General features: G+C 35.2%; 1 protein-coding gene across 2 annotated transcripts in view; it reads left to right on the plus strand.

Annotated features, from left to right (window-relative positions):
• The first annotated feature begins 3,571 nt into the window (after positions 1 to 3,571).
• The window catches only part of gch1 (GTP cyclohydrolase 1), a 35,087-nt gene continuing 21,499 nt past the window's right edge, over positions 3,572 to 17,159 (plus strand). For both annotated transcript variants that reach the window (XM_039741303.1, XM_039741302.1), the window contains exon 1: positions 3,572 to 4,152. In XM_039741303.1, coding sequence (XP_039597237.1) covers positions 3,801 to 4,152 — 352 coding nt within the window. In that variant the 5' untranslated portion in view covers positions 3,572 to 3,800. The remainder of the gene's footprint in view (positions 4,153 to 17,159) is intronic.

Below are 17,159 nucleotides of genomic sequence, written 5' to 3' on the forward strand. Positions count from 1 at the left end.
GTTCATGCTCAAAGATTTGTAAACTATCTTTAAGGTACAGATCCGTTCAATCTAAAAATGTAACTTCATGTTACTCTTTGTTAGAAGAATAAACACAAATAAATCCAGGAAGTGTTACAGACTTGGTCTCATTCTGGAAATTTGTACCAAGCATGAATCAACTACATTTTTTCCTGCTGGTTTTGCAAAGGCACATAAAGTATAACACGTGTCAGGTTTATGTAATCGCAGCATGCTTTAAAGTCCAGCGCTAAAGCTGTAAATGTCCAAGGATGTTCTCTTGTACTGAAATAACACAGCTGCAGGCTATTGAGGAAACATGGCATCTAGTATGGAATAATCTTGAGGGACTTTGTTAAACAAACTACTTTACACTTAAATGAGTCACATGGAACATTTAAAGAATGGATAAAATCTGTATGTTATTTATTTTGGTCAAAGAGAATAAATCTTTGAAGTTTTTAATATCGTAAAGCTTTTGAATTTTTGTCACTGTCGAATTTTAATGTTTATTCCATGCTTCAATAAGCTATGTAAATTTATGAGACCATACCTTGATGTTAAAAGTTTATATATATATTATATATATATATATATATATATATATATATATATATATATATATATATATATATATATATATGTATATATATATATATATATATATATATATATATATATATATGTATATATAATGTATATATATATATATATATATGTATATATATATGTATATATATATATATATATATATATATATATATATATATATATATATATATGTGTATATATATATATATATATATATATATATATGTATATATATATATGTGTATATATATATATATATATATATATATATATATATATATATATATATATATATATATATGTATGTGTATATATATGTATATATATATATATATATATATATATATATATATGTGTATATATATATATATATATATATATATATATATATATATATATATATATATATATATATATATATATATATATATATATATATATGTATATATATATATATATATATATATATATATATATATATATATATATATATATATATATATATATATATATATATATATATATATATATATATATATATAAAAACTGTTCATTAATTATAGGGAAAACAAAAAATTGTATCCTATTAAGGATCTCTACCTGGACTAGGTAGGGCACAATCCATATTGTAAGCTGTCTTTATCCAGGCCTGTGACACAGAGAGACAGAGCTTATCACAGAAGCAGTCTGCACAAGATAGGAACCAGTCCTGCTCAAGCTGGCAGTGTGGTGCAGGCAGTAAAATGTATCATTTTTTTGTTTATGATACCGATAACTAAAGGAAATGGCTTTCAATTGCTATTACATGCTGGCCTAAAAACCTGTGTAATGGTGAGAGTAAAATGAAATTTAATCATAAACCAAATAATTCAGCATTTCGACGCTATAAACACAAATCATCAATGTTGTATTAGTGCACTTCCTTAGAACTCTGGAGTCCTAGGTTCACACCTCAGCCCAGGCACTCATTGTGATGCTGACATACAATATTTTATCAAGTGTTTCATATGTGCCGTTTAAAAGGGAAAACATTCCAGCAAGTCTTGAGGTAATGTATAAAATCTTAAATTCAGTTACTGTAAGCAAACCTAATTTGAACTGTTCATAATGTATGATTTACTTCATGAGGTAGAATAACATAATAAATGAGTAGTTGTGTCTAATATTTCAAATATTAAAATGTGTGCTTCAGTTTAAATGTTTAAAGTCTTAATATTCTTGGTTGTAATAGAAATTTGTCATTCTTCATCTTCTGATAAAGGTCCATAAAGTGCAAGATAAGCTAGTAAATGATTAAAAATAGCATCATATTTGTAATCACTGACCTTGAAATATTCTAAAACGATACCACACATATTTATGTTTGAAATTTGTCATGTTTAACCTTGAAGTGGCTCTTAGAGAGACTGTACCACCAGTTACAATTCAAATATGAAAAATATTGTTCCCATGATGAGCAAACTTATAATGGCATAAACAATACTCCACACATCTATATTACCAATCAAAGTTTTTTTGAAAAGGAGTAACTTTGGCCCCTCGTATCCCATAAGATGGTGAACCCCTGGGGCCAGTTGATGTGGCATGCACAACTCGTAAGTCCTTCTGATCACTTTTGCTGAAGACACCTATTGGTTTACCATTTATAATAAGGGTGCAATTTCCTGCACAAAATAGTCCAAAAATGGACTAAAAAAATATGGGTTTTATGTGTGTTGCAGAACTATAGGTATCAAGATGCATGAAATAGTATGTAGGAGATTTTCTTGTACCGGTGAGACAGAAGGTGGTGCTAGGCATAAACTGAAGTGATTTCACACCGCTCATTGAGCATAATAAATAAATGTCTGCTAGATGATGTAATGAGTAGTGAAAAAACATGCAAAGAAAATCATCAGAATATGGCAATTTGAGTTTAAAGTGAGAACTGCATTGCTTCTAAGTCCATCTCATTAAAAGTTCATATACTGGCATTTATCTCCTGTGCCCCTTGTATTTACTAAACCTTGAATGTTAGCTTAGTTTTAAAATATTACAATATTTCTTTCTAACTTTTACAAACAGTTTTTAATGTTACCTGCAGAAGATGTACCCTAATATCACTATTCTACTGAGTTGTAGTTAGTACTAATTAGGAATCGCTGATAATTATTAATTTTAAAAATAATGTTCAGGACGGTGACAGTTTGGGCTAAGATGCGCCTTAACAACATTCAGAAACCTGTTTGACTAGGTATTTTCTTTGTGGGGCTTGCCTGTTTTCCTGCCAGTGATTACTAGGATCTCACGCCATATTTCGTAAATTGCATGGATTTCTTCAAAAGCTGGTGTTTCTTTTCACAATTAAAGTTGATGCTGCGATGATTGGCTACATTAAACTGTTCAATTCTGTGCGTGCTTGGCAGTACACTGATACAAACATTGTTTGGTTTTTCATTTGCTTGGAATGATAATAAGCTGCTTGTTTCTTAGACCTTAAAATGTAAAATCTAGCACAGAAAAAGATTAATAAAGAATACAACGTGCATATAAAATTATATTTAAAGAGGCATTTTAGTTCCAGTAAAAGGACGTTTCCTGATAGCAATCCGATGTCTAAACTGGTTTTGTCATTTGTCATATAGACATTAGTTACACTGGTTGCGATTTTCCTGCCAATAATGGAGATTAATCATCCAACCCTATAGTCAAAGCAAATCTAGCACTGGCAGTGGAAAGCAACTGAAGCTATTTGGCAGCGTTAATGTAAACGGGCTCGTGATGCTTCGCTTTCCCAATTTCACGCATACCCGTCAATAGTCAATCACGTTGAGCAGAAATTCAGCTTCTCAAACGTAGAATGGGCGTGATTTTCAAGTCGTCATCTACATTGTATTACCCGCCTGTTTTGTTTAACAAAAAGGGGCGGGATATGGAAAAGCGTCTATTTAAATGTAGGCGTGGTTTAGCGACTTATGTTGAGGCGGTGTCTTCTGCCTGTTCCACTTACAGAGCAGCAAATGTGCATGACGCATGGAGCTGGGGCCGCCCTACGTTTATAAAAGCAAATGTGTGCCTGTCAGTCAAGGGAAAAGCTTTTATCAACCTGCGGTGGTGTGTTTTGAAACCGGGAAATTTTAAACTCGCCGGCTCGGTCTTACGCTGACCCCAGACTTCGGCTTACCGTAACATAATCAACCTCTTATTAACCAGTGCCAGAAGGTTCAGCAATGGAGCGCACAAAAGCTAATCTGTCGGACAACCTAACTGGCACTCCTCAAACTGCCAACCGGCATTTGGAAGAGCGGTTAGCTACAACGAAGTATCCCGCACGGACTGGGTCTTCCCAAGGGGTCTGCGAAAATGGGATACCCCTCTCAACAGTGCCCGACAGCTGGAAGGAGGAGCGTACCCGCAGCTTGGAAGATAACGAGATGAGTTTGCCAAGCCTCGCTGCTGCCTACACTACCATCCTGAGGGGGCTTGGAGAGGACCCCGAAAGACAGGGTCTCCTTAAAACTCCGTGGAGAGCCGCAACTGCTATGCAGTACTTCACAAAGGGCTACCAGGAAAAGATAACAGGTGAATCAACTCGTCTTCCTTTTACTGTTTAGCGGCATCTTTATGGACGCAGAACGTGCGGGAGCCCAAGTCACTCATTTTTATATTTTAATTTTAATACTGGTTATTTTCCTTCGTTATGAAATTATCATTCCTTTTATTGCTCATGCAGCAATGTTGTACATTAAGATTACTAACGTATAAATAATTGTGTTTATTATGTTGGTATGAATAGTCCATAATATATGACAAAGTAAAACTAGTAAGTAACGTAGGTACTTGTGTACTAAATGGACGGCTACTGTAATGTATCTTGTTGTCTATTGTGCATATTGTTGTTAATATTCTTTTTATAAAAATAAGAAAGTTACAGCAAAAGGGATGTATTCGTACGTCTCAACAGCTTTCTTCAGCAAACCGACGCATGTAACCGGACGTGTTCCTGCTGCAAGAGACTCTGGAAGGTGTCAACCTTTACCGGGAAGACAGTTCAAGGAAGAACGCAAATTCCCCATTTACTCGGAGACTACGTAGTGTAATCACCAGTAACCTGTGGTGAGAATCTGAGTCACCAGGTTGGGCGCCTGTGAGGAAAGGAGGAATATGCAATCTGCACATGGTGTCGAGAGTCGAACGCAGTCTTTCCTTGTCGCCATAAGAGAAAGTAAAATAAAGTGGCTCTTCTGTGCGATAAGCCTATAAACCAAACCGTAGCACTCCCCCTAAATAAGGATTAGCAGGAGTTTCATTCTGTTGCGATATCTATTTTCCAGCATTAGAGGGGATTTCCCGAAATATGCTGACCACTGAGCAAGTAACATAGTTTTCCAGAACGCTTTTGCATGTGTCTTAAATACTCTAGGTAGTACTTTATTTGTCCCAAAGGGAAATATACTTTTTTTTTTTACAGACGCTCAAGAAATACACAAATATTACACACAGCATCAACAACCCACATCAAATACAAAAAAAATACAAAAAAAGTAATACAGAAATAAATAGTGCAAAACGCAGAGCCATTTTAAACGCATTGCGCTGCCCTATTTAAACAATTTGTTCCCTTTAGGAAAAGTAAAAACTGCCAATATAAGTTAAAAAAAAAAAAAGATTATTCTCTTTATGCTTGTCTAATAAATTGACTAGACTTGTCAAGTCAGATGAAACATCTTAAACGATTGAATCAAATTATTACAACTGTTTTGATCAGCTTTCATCACTTTTCAGACATGTCATAATTGTTAGCCATATGTCTGTTTTTTTTTTGTTTTTTTTTTGTTCTCATGTCAATTACTAGCAGTTTTGAGCAGGTCTGCGTTATCAGCTTGTATGCAGTTTATTGCAGGTACATCAGAGTTGCACAATATTTGAGGTCAAATTTCCTTTTGTACAAACACATGTTTACACAAATAATTCAAGGGTCATAAAAGAAGAATTGACCAGTGTGTGTTGAGTAATGAACTTGAGGGCTTAATTCAATTTACTAAGGCTTATTTTGTCAGCTCACGCAGCATTAATTAACCTTTATCAAAAGTGCTTTGATGTGTATCTTGTGATCCAAAAATTTTTATTTTTTTTCCCTTTTTGCAACAATAAAACCATTCATAAAATCCATGAGATTTTTATTTTGCTGGTTAGCCTTTTACAGCGTGGACCCTGTGATGTTATAAAATAAGCTTTGTTCTGTTTCTGAGAATTGTCTTCAAATCACTGAGCACCCACAGCAAGGTATTGACCCCCCACATTGAAACAAAATGCTTTTTACTGGAATCCTCTTCAAAAGACACGATAAGCCAATATGTAGTGTCGGTGTATACACAGATAAAGCCATCTGTGATTTTTAATTCATTGACATTTTTAATTAAAAAGATAGCCATTGCTTTTGGGAGGGCGAGTGAATATATGGATAATAGAAGATGCACTTGTTATCATTAATGCAGACACTGTATGTCCAAATTAACACTTCACAGAAATATTCCTTATTATGTGGTGAAGATGTATCATTTTAGATATAAGTCCATATCCACTTGCCATGCCCATATTGCTTCAACTTGTTACTAATGGTTTATCAAATTTACATCAGTCTTTTGTGCCAGTTTTGTACTCATTTTCTCTCTCATGCAGAACTTGCACACATCTACACCCTTATTTTCATCTCCGGGGTTTTAGAACTTTGCTTTGTCCATGATTAATTCCTATACACCATCCAACTACTAACAAAACGAGGAATTTCTCTTTAGATAGATAGATACTTTATTAATCCCAAGGGGAAATTCACAAGTTAAAATGTACACAGCACCAGAACCAATTTTATGCTCAATTTACAAACAAGCAACTAGATTTTAAGGTACTTTTAAGGTGCTGACTTTTATTTCAACAGTTTACAAACGTTTCTTTTATTTAGTTAGAGTGTAGGCAGATTAAAAGAGTTGCTCAGTGTCGTACATTAAATCAGAGTTGGGGGATTACCTGCATCCGTATTTATTAAAATTTAGCAGATTTGACTCTGTGCCACACTGCCTTTCAGTGCTTACTCTGCACATACACCCATGTTCAACATGTCACACTAGTACAAAAAATAAAAATACAACTTGATGATTTCTTGCACCCATGTGCTTATTGCACATCTATAACTTTCATTCGCCCACTTACAGAAGTCTATACACTGAATGATTTTCCTTCTAATACCTTTACCACACACACTACACTTGCTCTTTCCTCTAATCATCATTTTGGGGTTCCGTCTTACAGCAAACAAGACCTTCTGTAATATTCCATAAGTTATGTCTCAGTTCCTTTTGCTACTAATTAGCATGAATAGGAACAAACTTGGAACATCTCAGGTGAAGCTTTGTCTGAAAATGCTTTCTCTCTCTCCCCCCATCTGTTATATTGGTTACTATTCATAATTTCTTACAACTCAACATCATTTACAGACAATAACCTTTTGTTCACATAAAACATTAATGGAATCATCCACAAAATATAGACAGCATTTCGGCATTGAATCTCCTGACACAGTCACAGGTTGTTTTATTATTAAGAAGAGACGAGTCTGTGATGTAGTTACTTCCTTTTAAAGCTCTTTAACTAATAAGATGATTTTTGACACTACTGTCTTTCTTTCCCACACTCATTATTTGTTGATTCATGATTATTGACCTCTTTATTAAATTATAATGTGTGTACATAGTATGTGTGTGTATATATATGTATAAACACTAATACCTCACATGCTGGTATAATAATGGAGTGATGTTTTGCCATTTATTTTTTTTGTTTTTAAATATTAAACAATTTATTTTGCAAGAGAGATAAATGGACAGCATGAAATCCGGTGATGGCAAACAGACAATTTATATGAATGAGAGCTAAGAGTGTCCCAAGCCATGTTTTTTAAGGATGTAACATTGTTATCCTGTAACTTATTCAGTAACCTTTCACTTTAGGGCGTTTTTCAGTTGGTACAAGTGAGGACCAATCCTTGAAAAGCAGCAAATCACTAATAATTTGAGGTCTGTTGCTTGGTATGTGTTTTGGGGGTAGCAGGGGAGAAAATTCTTTTCATGTCTCAGGCACCTGGAGATAGTTAGTTAGTTATTTTTGAGGCCACGTTAAGAGCAACTAGAGGGTGTCGGAGGTGTCCAAGCATCTGGATTTGTGGCGTATTAACTCATTGTTAAAGGAAATAAAAGTGCATTAATCTGTACATTTTTGAATAAATTTTGAGGAGTTGAGATCAGTGAATATGTTTTATGTACTGCCTTTTATTTTGGATAATATCAAGACAACTTTAAGGGACAATTCATTTTTTAATACAAAATACACCATACAGTGAAATTCATAGCTATAAAATATAAAGCAAAGATACAGAATGATGGCACAGTAGCAAGAACTGCTACCTCACAGTTTCAGTCTTCTATCTTACATCTTCCTCCATACCCTTAAAGAAATATAGGTTAGATTAATTGATTGTTCCTTACTGATCTTGTGAGTAGGCCCTGTGATGGACTGACACCCTGTCAATAGCTGGTTTCTGCCTTGCACATGGATGTGTACAGAATAATTACTGACTCCTACTGAGATAAACTGAGCAGGTTTGAGAATATTTTATTACATAAAACTAGCAAGAATAAGGTAAAGTAAGGAAGATAACAGAAATATGATAATCACATTTCTTATAGCCAGTCCCCGTTTGTTCTTTGTTATTCAAAATGACTGCTTACAGTTTAAAAATTTACTAATTTTAAAATATCTTAAGAACTAAATGTTCAATTTTTTAAATAATTTCAGACTAGAGAAGACCTCGTATGACTAGCTAGAAAAATGCATATAGGCTTGTAAAGATTTCCAGTGTGCTAACTTGAAATGATGTGTTCCTATTTGCTTCAAATGATATAGTTGTTTTTATATCTTGCATGTTAAAACAGTTTTTTGCTATGCAAATACTGTACATATGCAGATTTCCAATGCATTCAGAACCTTTGATATAAAAAAATATTATCAATATTTGGTGGAGACATCTTTTATGCAGTTTTCTTCAACTTTTTCAAGGTTGCAGTAAATCGCTTAATGAATGTATGAAAATTTCACATTGCACCAAAGTACCTCAAGGAGAATGAGGACTTTGAATGAAAATCATAAAGAACATTCACTCCTTTATTCTGTATTTATTTACTACAACTTGTCTTACAGAACAAAAAGATTAAACATGATTTCATGCCATGTCTGCCATTACTTAAACCAGGGGTGTCCAACTCTGATCCTTTTGGACCACAGTGGCTGCAGGTTTCATTCTAACCATCATTTTAATTAGTGAGCCGGTTTTGCTGGTGATGGACTTCTTTTGCCTTAGTTTTAATTGACGTGACTCAAACCCCTTAGTTGTTTCTTTTTCCTAATGAGCAGCCAAACAATAATGCGACACAAAAACAAGCCACCACATGACCAGCTAACCTGAAAATAAAGAAAGGTGTGAAGGTCTCGGTCATGATGGTCTGCTCAGAAAAAGCAGAAAACCAACAGTCTGCCACCGCAGCAACAAGCATGATATTCAATAACAGCTTTAATGAACAGCAAGAATTGGCTTCTCATTAAGAAACTGGTTGGAGTGAAATTGGTTGGAGTTTGTCATTCCAGTTTAGTTGGTCATCTGTTGGCTCGCTTCGTATCTCATTTTTGTTTGGCTGCTATTTAATGAATAAATTAATCAATTCAGAGGATGGAATCCTTAAAAACAGGGCTATTAAAATGAAGAGAAAAGGAGTTAATTAGCAATGAAAACTGCCCGCTGATTAGGAAAAGGGTTTGAATGAAAACCTGCAGCCAATGCGGTCCAGGAACGAAGTTGGACACTCCCGGCTTAGACCATTGTCAATGTTAAACTTGCATATATAATTTAAAGAAGTGTGAATTTGCCAGTCTCCCTAGTAATTAGCAAAGGAGGGACATGTATTAGTTAGGAAAGGTAATGTTAATATTGGAAAAGTCCGTACACATAAAGCAAAATTATGGTCTGGCTCTATCAGAATTTACATGCCAAAGCACCACTGTCAAAATGCATCAAGCTTTGCAGCTTTTTTTCAAATATCCTGCTGTAGAAATATTCACAAATACTATTGTAGCAGCAGTGATATTTAGATATCCTAATTCATTCAATATTTGTGTCATTTGTACTAAAAGGCACAATGTTCGCCATAAATCATACCCCACACCATTCCACTTGCCAATGAGACAGATCATGGGGTTATTGCTAGGTCCATGTTCTCGCATCATCGTGAATAATCAGAAACTAGGATTATTTCAGATTGGGTGATGTTGTTCTAATCTTTAGGTGTTCATGGTGTTTGTTTTTAGTCCAATGCAATTATGTCTACTTGTTTTTTGCTGTCACGCTGTAATTTGATTGGTTGCTGACTACCAATATACAAGAATCTTAATAAGCATCTGTGCCTGAAAGTTGAGACAGGAACGTGGTTAAAATGAAAAAAGAAAATTCTTACGTTTGAGATGTCAACGCTCAAGGTTGACTTGAGTGTTCCGGTAATGATAGTGGTTAAGAGTGACAGACAGAACCATAGATTCGTGGTGAAAGTCACCCTGTGGTCTGTTATAATTATCTCTTAATGATATTGAACAGTGTTTTTCAGCCATATTAATCCTGTAGTGCAGTCTTCATGTGTTTGTACAACACAGTTCACTTGCTGACAATCAATCTCATACTAAACAGGTCATTTTGAAAAAAACAGTTTTTTTGAAGGCAGTCATTTTATGTGACTATGTAATTAATAATACATGCCTTTGGATTTAAATTTGCCATTATGTACTGTATGGGATTGCAAGGTGACTCAGTGGTTAGTGCTGCTGCAATATAGATCCAACATCCAGGGTTGATTATTATCTTTCATTCAGTTCTGCCAGGGTGGAGTGCCCTCTCAGGGTTGGAAGCGAGATCCTTCCCCAAGTGGAGTTGAAGTATCTTGGGGTCTTGTTCACAAGTGATGGAAGAATACGATTTTTCCAAGGCTCCCTGATATTGTACTTCAGAAGCATCCATCATTTATAGCAGTTACTTTTTCCTGTATGATCTTTTAGCTGTATGTACTATATGTCCACTGCTTTCTGTACTTGGAACTCCCATAGACAATCCAAGATCTGAAACTGTTGAAAAGATACATGAGTCACATTGAGTAAAATGATCAGACTGTATTAAAATGACTAGATTGTCAGGACAGTGCTGCTCATTTGATCACTTATTTGGCTTATAATAGGTCATATGTGTAATCAATCTGTAAAATTTTTGCTATAATTGTAATATCACAGATTACTGTCTCTGCATACATAACAGAAAAAGCACAAGGCCCTGTACAGGATATTTTATTAGTGCAATATAAACATTGCATTAAGCATGCAAACTCAAAAATTACACCAGTCAGATATGTTACTGATAGTCGCATTATAATTTACAAAACTATAACTGCATTTTTATTTCTTAGCTGAGGGTGCTTTAAAATATTTTACATTCAAGTTCAATTTATATATTTACAAGAAATAATCATACATTTTTTAATTTTAGTGTCTTTTGAGTAACCTTTAGATAGATAGATAGATAGATAGATACTTTATTAATTCCAAGGGGAAATTCACATAATCCAGCAGCAGTATACTGATACCAAAAAAAAAAAATATATTAAATAGTAATAAAAATGAAAAAAAAAAATGAAAAAGCAGACAATAATGTAAGCCTGTTAATAAAGAGCAATTGCTGAATCTACTGGTGCATTTTTTGTCTAGGGACAGTATTTGTCATTTCTTTGCAAGGTATGCACACTGTTAAAGAAGGTTGTCTTTTACTCTGTTGCTGTGTTAAAGTAAACTTACATATATGTGTGAATGGGCTTTGCAATCACATCTGCAATTGACATTTGATTAGTTAGAAATTGTATGTATTTTGAATAAAACTGCTTTAACTGATGATAAAATGTATGAACAAGTTACTTAAATGAGAAATGTAGGTTTTAAACACTGGACAAAAATATTTTTGAAAGAATAGGTCAGTGCAACTCAATTGAGAATAATATGCCTTGTCAATGTGAGTAGCATATGTGCCAAACACATCAAAAAGTTTAGAATGTCCATTAATTTTTCTAGAATATGACCATAAGAAATTTAATTTTTCAGAAATCTGGATAGAACAGTGGGCAGTAATTCCTAAGGCAAGAACTGAGGATTTCTTCCAAAACAGCTCGTGTTAAGGACCTACTATGGAGATGGACAAAATCTAGCCCATGTTCAATCATTGTTTTATTTTTTTTCACTGTTTCAAATTCAGTAGGTATTCTAAATAAAGTATGTGCTCTGTAGAAGCTATATTAACATCTTTTCATTTAGCGATTTAGGAAGACATACAATGCCTTCATCTTTTGTGCCAAAACTTTTTCATTGAACTATATTCATACAAAACACAGCATGAAGACTCAGTAGTTTACTTATAACTAATTGACAATCCTGTAGGTGGCTGTTTTAGTAATAAATGCACATTTCTACATTTTTTTAGCCTTATTGAAAAGTAGCCAAGGTAGCTTTCTGAGCTGTACAGAGAGATAGGTTGGCACATCTTCCACTTACAAATGTTTAACGCACACTAATGTCTGATCCTGTAGGATTTTTTTTTTTTGTCATCTGTGGGTTGTCTGTTGTATGAACTAGAGGCAGTTATCGTCACCTCAAGTTCACAGGAGTCAATACCATTTTATTAATGACTGACATTACCAAGAACATATCTGTCGACTGCAACAACATGCTGTTGTCATGATTAGCATTCCCATTAATTTACCTTATATTTTCTAATGTTGCAACTGCTTATTTCTTAGGTCCATCTATCACCACAATTTTGAAGTCATCATTGGCCCTGGTAACTTCTTGTCCTAATCGGTAATTGGTGCAATGGTATAAAAGGTCTGCAGGTCATAAAAAATAAATAAATAAAAATACTTAAGTAAAATCTTTTGTTAGTGTGGTTCTCATAAGTTTCATTGGATTTGACCTCTTTGCCTGTTTTTTCTATTTTGGTTCCTGTCTCTCAGTAGGATTTGGTAGCTGGTTTTATTTTTTATTTGTTTTGGTTTCATTTTTACAGTACATGCTTCTCACAGTTTAACTATACAGATAATTCATTTATCCCCTTGTCGGCATGGCAGCTGTGTTAGAAACAGTAAAACAAAGAAGAATCTGAAAATAGAAAAGTTTATAAAAACTGTATAAAAAAAGTGTAAGGCATTGGCAGCCTGGAAATAGAACCACTTAAAATCACCCTACCTTAACTGTCTATGTGTGAATCAAATTAACTGAGGATGGATAAAGTTACTGATAATCAGCATTAGTAACAACCAAGTGAACAATGAGAAAAGAACAACATAGTGAGAAACTGCTCAAAGTAAAACTAGAAGCAGAGTCAAAGAATATCATTATAATCTATAACATATTCCGTAAGTGTTGACGTGTGTGTGTTAAAGCATAGAGACTTACTGGACAATTAGAAATATTTTAAATATTTACTGTTCCTTGCTGCAATTTTGTCACTTTATTCAGTGTCTGTCAAACAGAGTGGAATGGCTTATCAAACAAATGTATGTTTATGTCTTCCTGCAAGCAATTGCAGAAAAGGTCGTTTTACTATAAAACGTCTGGTGAAGTATTTGCAAATGTGAAGGAGTGCAGTGATTCATTTGAATAAATTGTTCTGGGGTCTTAAGAACTGCTTGTTTTAAATGTCAGGCTGAATCATATGTACCATCCTTTTTTGGTTTTTCATTTATACTGTAGCTTGAATACATTAGCAATATACTTCCAGGGGAAGCTCTAGAGCAAGGGTCCCCAACTCCAGTCCTGGGGTCTCATGTATAAGACCTTGCATAGAATGCACACTAAAACCTATAGCCCCACCCTGACTCCTCCCAGAATTTTGCCAATTTGAATATGCAAATCAATATAAATAGCCCCTTCTGTTCAGTGTTTTGTTAAAATACAATGGCAAAAACGCGTGTAGAAATGAATTTCAGCAAATGCAAAATTGAGATCCAGCTTAGTACTGGATCATAATGTACTATTTGGTGGCTTAAGCAGTGGTATAAGCAACAAAAGGAAACTGATGGTGTGGCACAGCGTGGCAGAGGGATTCAAAAGTTCAAGTTCAGAAAGTTGCACAGTGCCTGAAATAAAAAAAGAAGTGTCATATATCAAAGTTGACATGAAAAGGCAAGTCGCAGTCCACCATGTGGGTCTTGGCACCACTGGAGGAGGTAGCAGAATTACTGGGCTCACAGCGTTTGAGCAGCAAGCTGTTGCAAGTATTGCTAAGACACTTATAAATAGTATTTTACCAGTGGGTGTGGGGGAGTCCGAAATCACCACAGGTGAAGGTGAGTTACTATTTTTTTTTTTCGCTTACCATTATCCATACTCGTGTAAATACTTAGCATGTGTAATAAGGCAAGCAGACAGCAGATGTGTTATTACTGTTTATTCTGTTTCAGACAGTATTACAAATGGTGACCACCGTGCCGGGGACAAAGCTCCAGGCGATGATGGAGCAGCTGTGCGAAGCACATCTTTGGGTGCTGGCTATGCACTCACATCTGCCTTAGAAACCGTCAGGTTACCATCTGGCTGTGTGCTGACAAACGCTGTTTTGAAGTCACAGAATTCAGTAGTAGATGCTGTAAGCGATTTGGCCAATAAACTAAGGAATATAAGGAGTATACTATGTGATATTGAGCACAAATTATATTAATTGGTTAAAAAATAAATGCTACCTCTGGTCACCTGCTTTTACATTCTGCTAGTTACATTCAAACGAAGTTGTAACGCTGTCCGATTTGGCAGATCATTTGGTGAGTCAGAGACAGGTTGATCATAACACATCTCTTGTATGGGCAAGCCATGATAGTGTGCCCCATTATGCAGCATGCTACATGCTTGAACAAAGCGACACACTTTCTGTGGACTATAGAGCAGCATTCCACCAGTCTTATCCAGGCAGCACCATTGTGCTTTAACCTGCCCTATAGTACATTCTACTATAGGTGTGAGCCTGAGAATGGAGGTCATTATAATGTTGCTCTTCTCCAGTCAATGGATTGGCAAGTAGCTTGAGAAGCCACATATTCAGCGGGTACTTGCTGTCACCTACGTATGTTATATGGCAACATCATACATATAACTTAAAATTTTGACCAAACGGTTAATATTAAATTTCTTATCTTACCGAGAAGCCAGCCATCACATACAACAACATTTTCAAGTTTGTTCCAAACACTACTATTTCTCACAATAAGTGAATCATGAGTTGAGCCAGGCCACCGCGCCACAACATTAGAGAGGTACATTTTTGCATCACAGATAATTAGCACATAAATAGAGTGGAAATGCTTTCAATTCACATAAGCAAATTTTGAGAAGGAGCCTTTAAGGCAATGTATTTACAGTCGACCGCTTCAATTACATTTGGAATACCGGACGCTGCTGTAAATTGTGCTTTGATGTTAGCCTGTTCAACCACCGTGTAAAGAAATCTTATATATCTGGATGACAAGCGTATAACACCATCCCATACAGATGCAACTCCGTGATGACTGAAAAATAAATACCCGATCAGTCAGCCATTTCACGTTAAAAGCCTCCTGTGGCTAAAACCCTAAGGGTGGAAATGAAGTTGCAAAGGAGCAGATAGAGCACAATTCCTAAAAATCTGCCTTTGTAAAGCTGGCCCCAGTTCAAGTCCAAGAGAATTACAGTCCAAGAGAATAGCTTTTGGAAATCTAAATCAACTTAGAAGCCAGTCATCATCATGGGACACGAAAACAGTATGGTCTCTAAATATACGCTGTCTTCTAATTCTTCCATTTGCGATGTCTTCTAACAACGCTAAAGCAGCCATGGTAGTTGGAATAGTTTGGCCATTCTGTGCACCATTATATTGTTACAGAATGATTACAATCAAGTGCCTTACATTTGTAAACAATATGCAATTAAGTTCAGTGTATTTGATCAAGCCAGTGTCATGGATACAGATCTCCAAAAGAAAGGGAGACCATACAGAAACAGTAGCACTGCTTTGACTCTGGGTGCTGGCCATTTACGAAACCAAGTAGAAACATTTGTACACATGGTCTGAGGCTGCCGTGAAAATGTGTGTAATGCCAAGTTTCGTTTTTATACATCTAGCCTTGAGTGTGGAAACAGACATATGGTATACATCATTTTTGCGTGTACGCACCATTTATACATGAGTCCCCTGCAGCGCCACTGTGGCTGTAGGTTTTCATTCTAACCCCTTTCTTAATCAGTGACCAGTTTTTGCTGCTAATTGGCTTCTTTTTCAATTATTTTAATTGACTTGTTTTTTAAGATTGTCCTCTGAATTTATTCATTTCTTCTTTTAACAGCACCTAAACAGAAATTAGATGTCAAGTGAGCCAACAGATGACCAGCTATCTTCAACTCAATCTCTAACCAATTTCAGTCCAATTAGTTTCATAATTTGAAGCCAAATCTTGCTGTTAATTAAACGCATTATTTAATTCCATGGCTTGTTGGTACTCTCATTTTGTCACCGCAGACATTTCCAAAACTGTTCATTTTTTTTTTTTTTTTTCTGAAATGTTTTTGGGAATTGTGCAATGTGTGTGTGTGTGTGTATATATGTATGTTCCAGCATCACTACTGAATGGCTGGAGTGATTTTCATGAACCTTGGTACACGTTTCTCATCCGTCAATTAAAAATACTGTAGGGTGAAATCAACCCTAACCCACCCCCTTCTGGGTAGGGTGGTGGTGACCCTGCAGTCTTGTATGCATGTTATTATCCAGTTGGCACTCGGAACAACCACCAGAGGGTGAACTGGAGGTGACTGCCAGCATTCTTTATGTTTGAGCACCAATTAAATAGAGTTGGCCAGTTCCGAGCAGTAACATACATACAAGACAAGCACATTAGTGAGTCTTCATTGTTTGTTAATTTATTTTTATTTTTAAAGTTGTTTTTTTTTTTTTAATTATATTTTTCACAAACAATTAAAAGGAAAAAAAAAACACTTTATTTTCCTCCCGGGTAACGTTGGGTATTTCAGCAAATTTTGAAATATAGTATGATGGACACAGGTTGCTGGTCATGTGTTAGCTTGTTTTGTATCTTAATATTGTTTGGCAGCTAGTTAAGGAAAAAAATAGAAGCAATTAAGGGGCCTGAGTCTTAAATAGCAAGTCAATTACAATTAGGGAAAAAGATGGTAATTAACACCAAAAACTGCTCACTAATTAAGAAAAGGGTTAAAATGAAAGCCTGTGGTCACAGTAGCACTTCAGGACCAGAGTTGGAGACCGCTGCACTAGAGAATCCAGTCATCACACATGAGTGCTGTGATACCACTTAATCGCATTGTATGTGTGTACTGAGTTTTGAGGGTTTATTTTAAGAAAGAGGTTGCCATGGTTTATCAAACACATAATTAGTTTGATACATATAAAGCTC

Source organism: Polypterus senegalus, chromosome 18, assembly GCF_016835505.1.
Source record: "Polypterus senegalus isolate Bchr_013 chromosome 18, ASM1683550v1, whole genome shotgun sequence".
NCBI lineage: Eukaryota > Metazoa > Chordata > Cladistia > Polypteriformes > Polypteridae > Polypterus > Polypterus senegalus.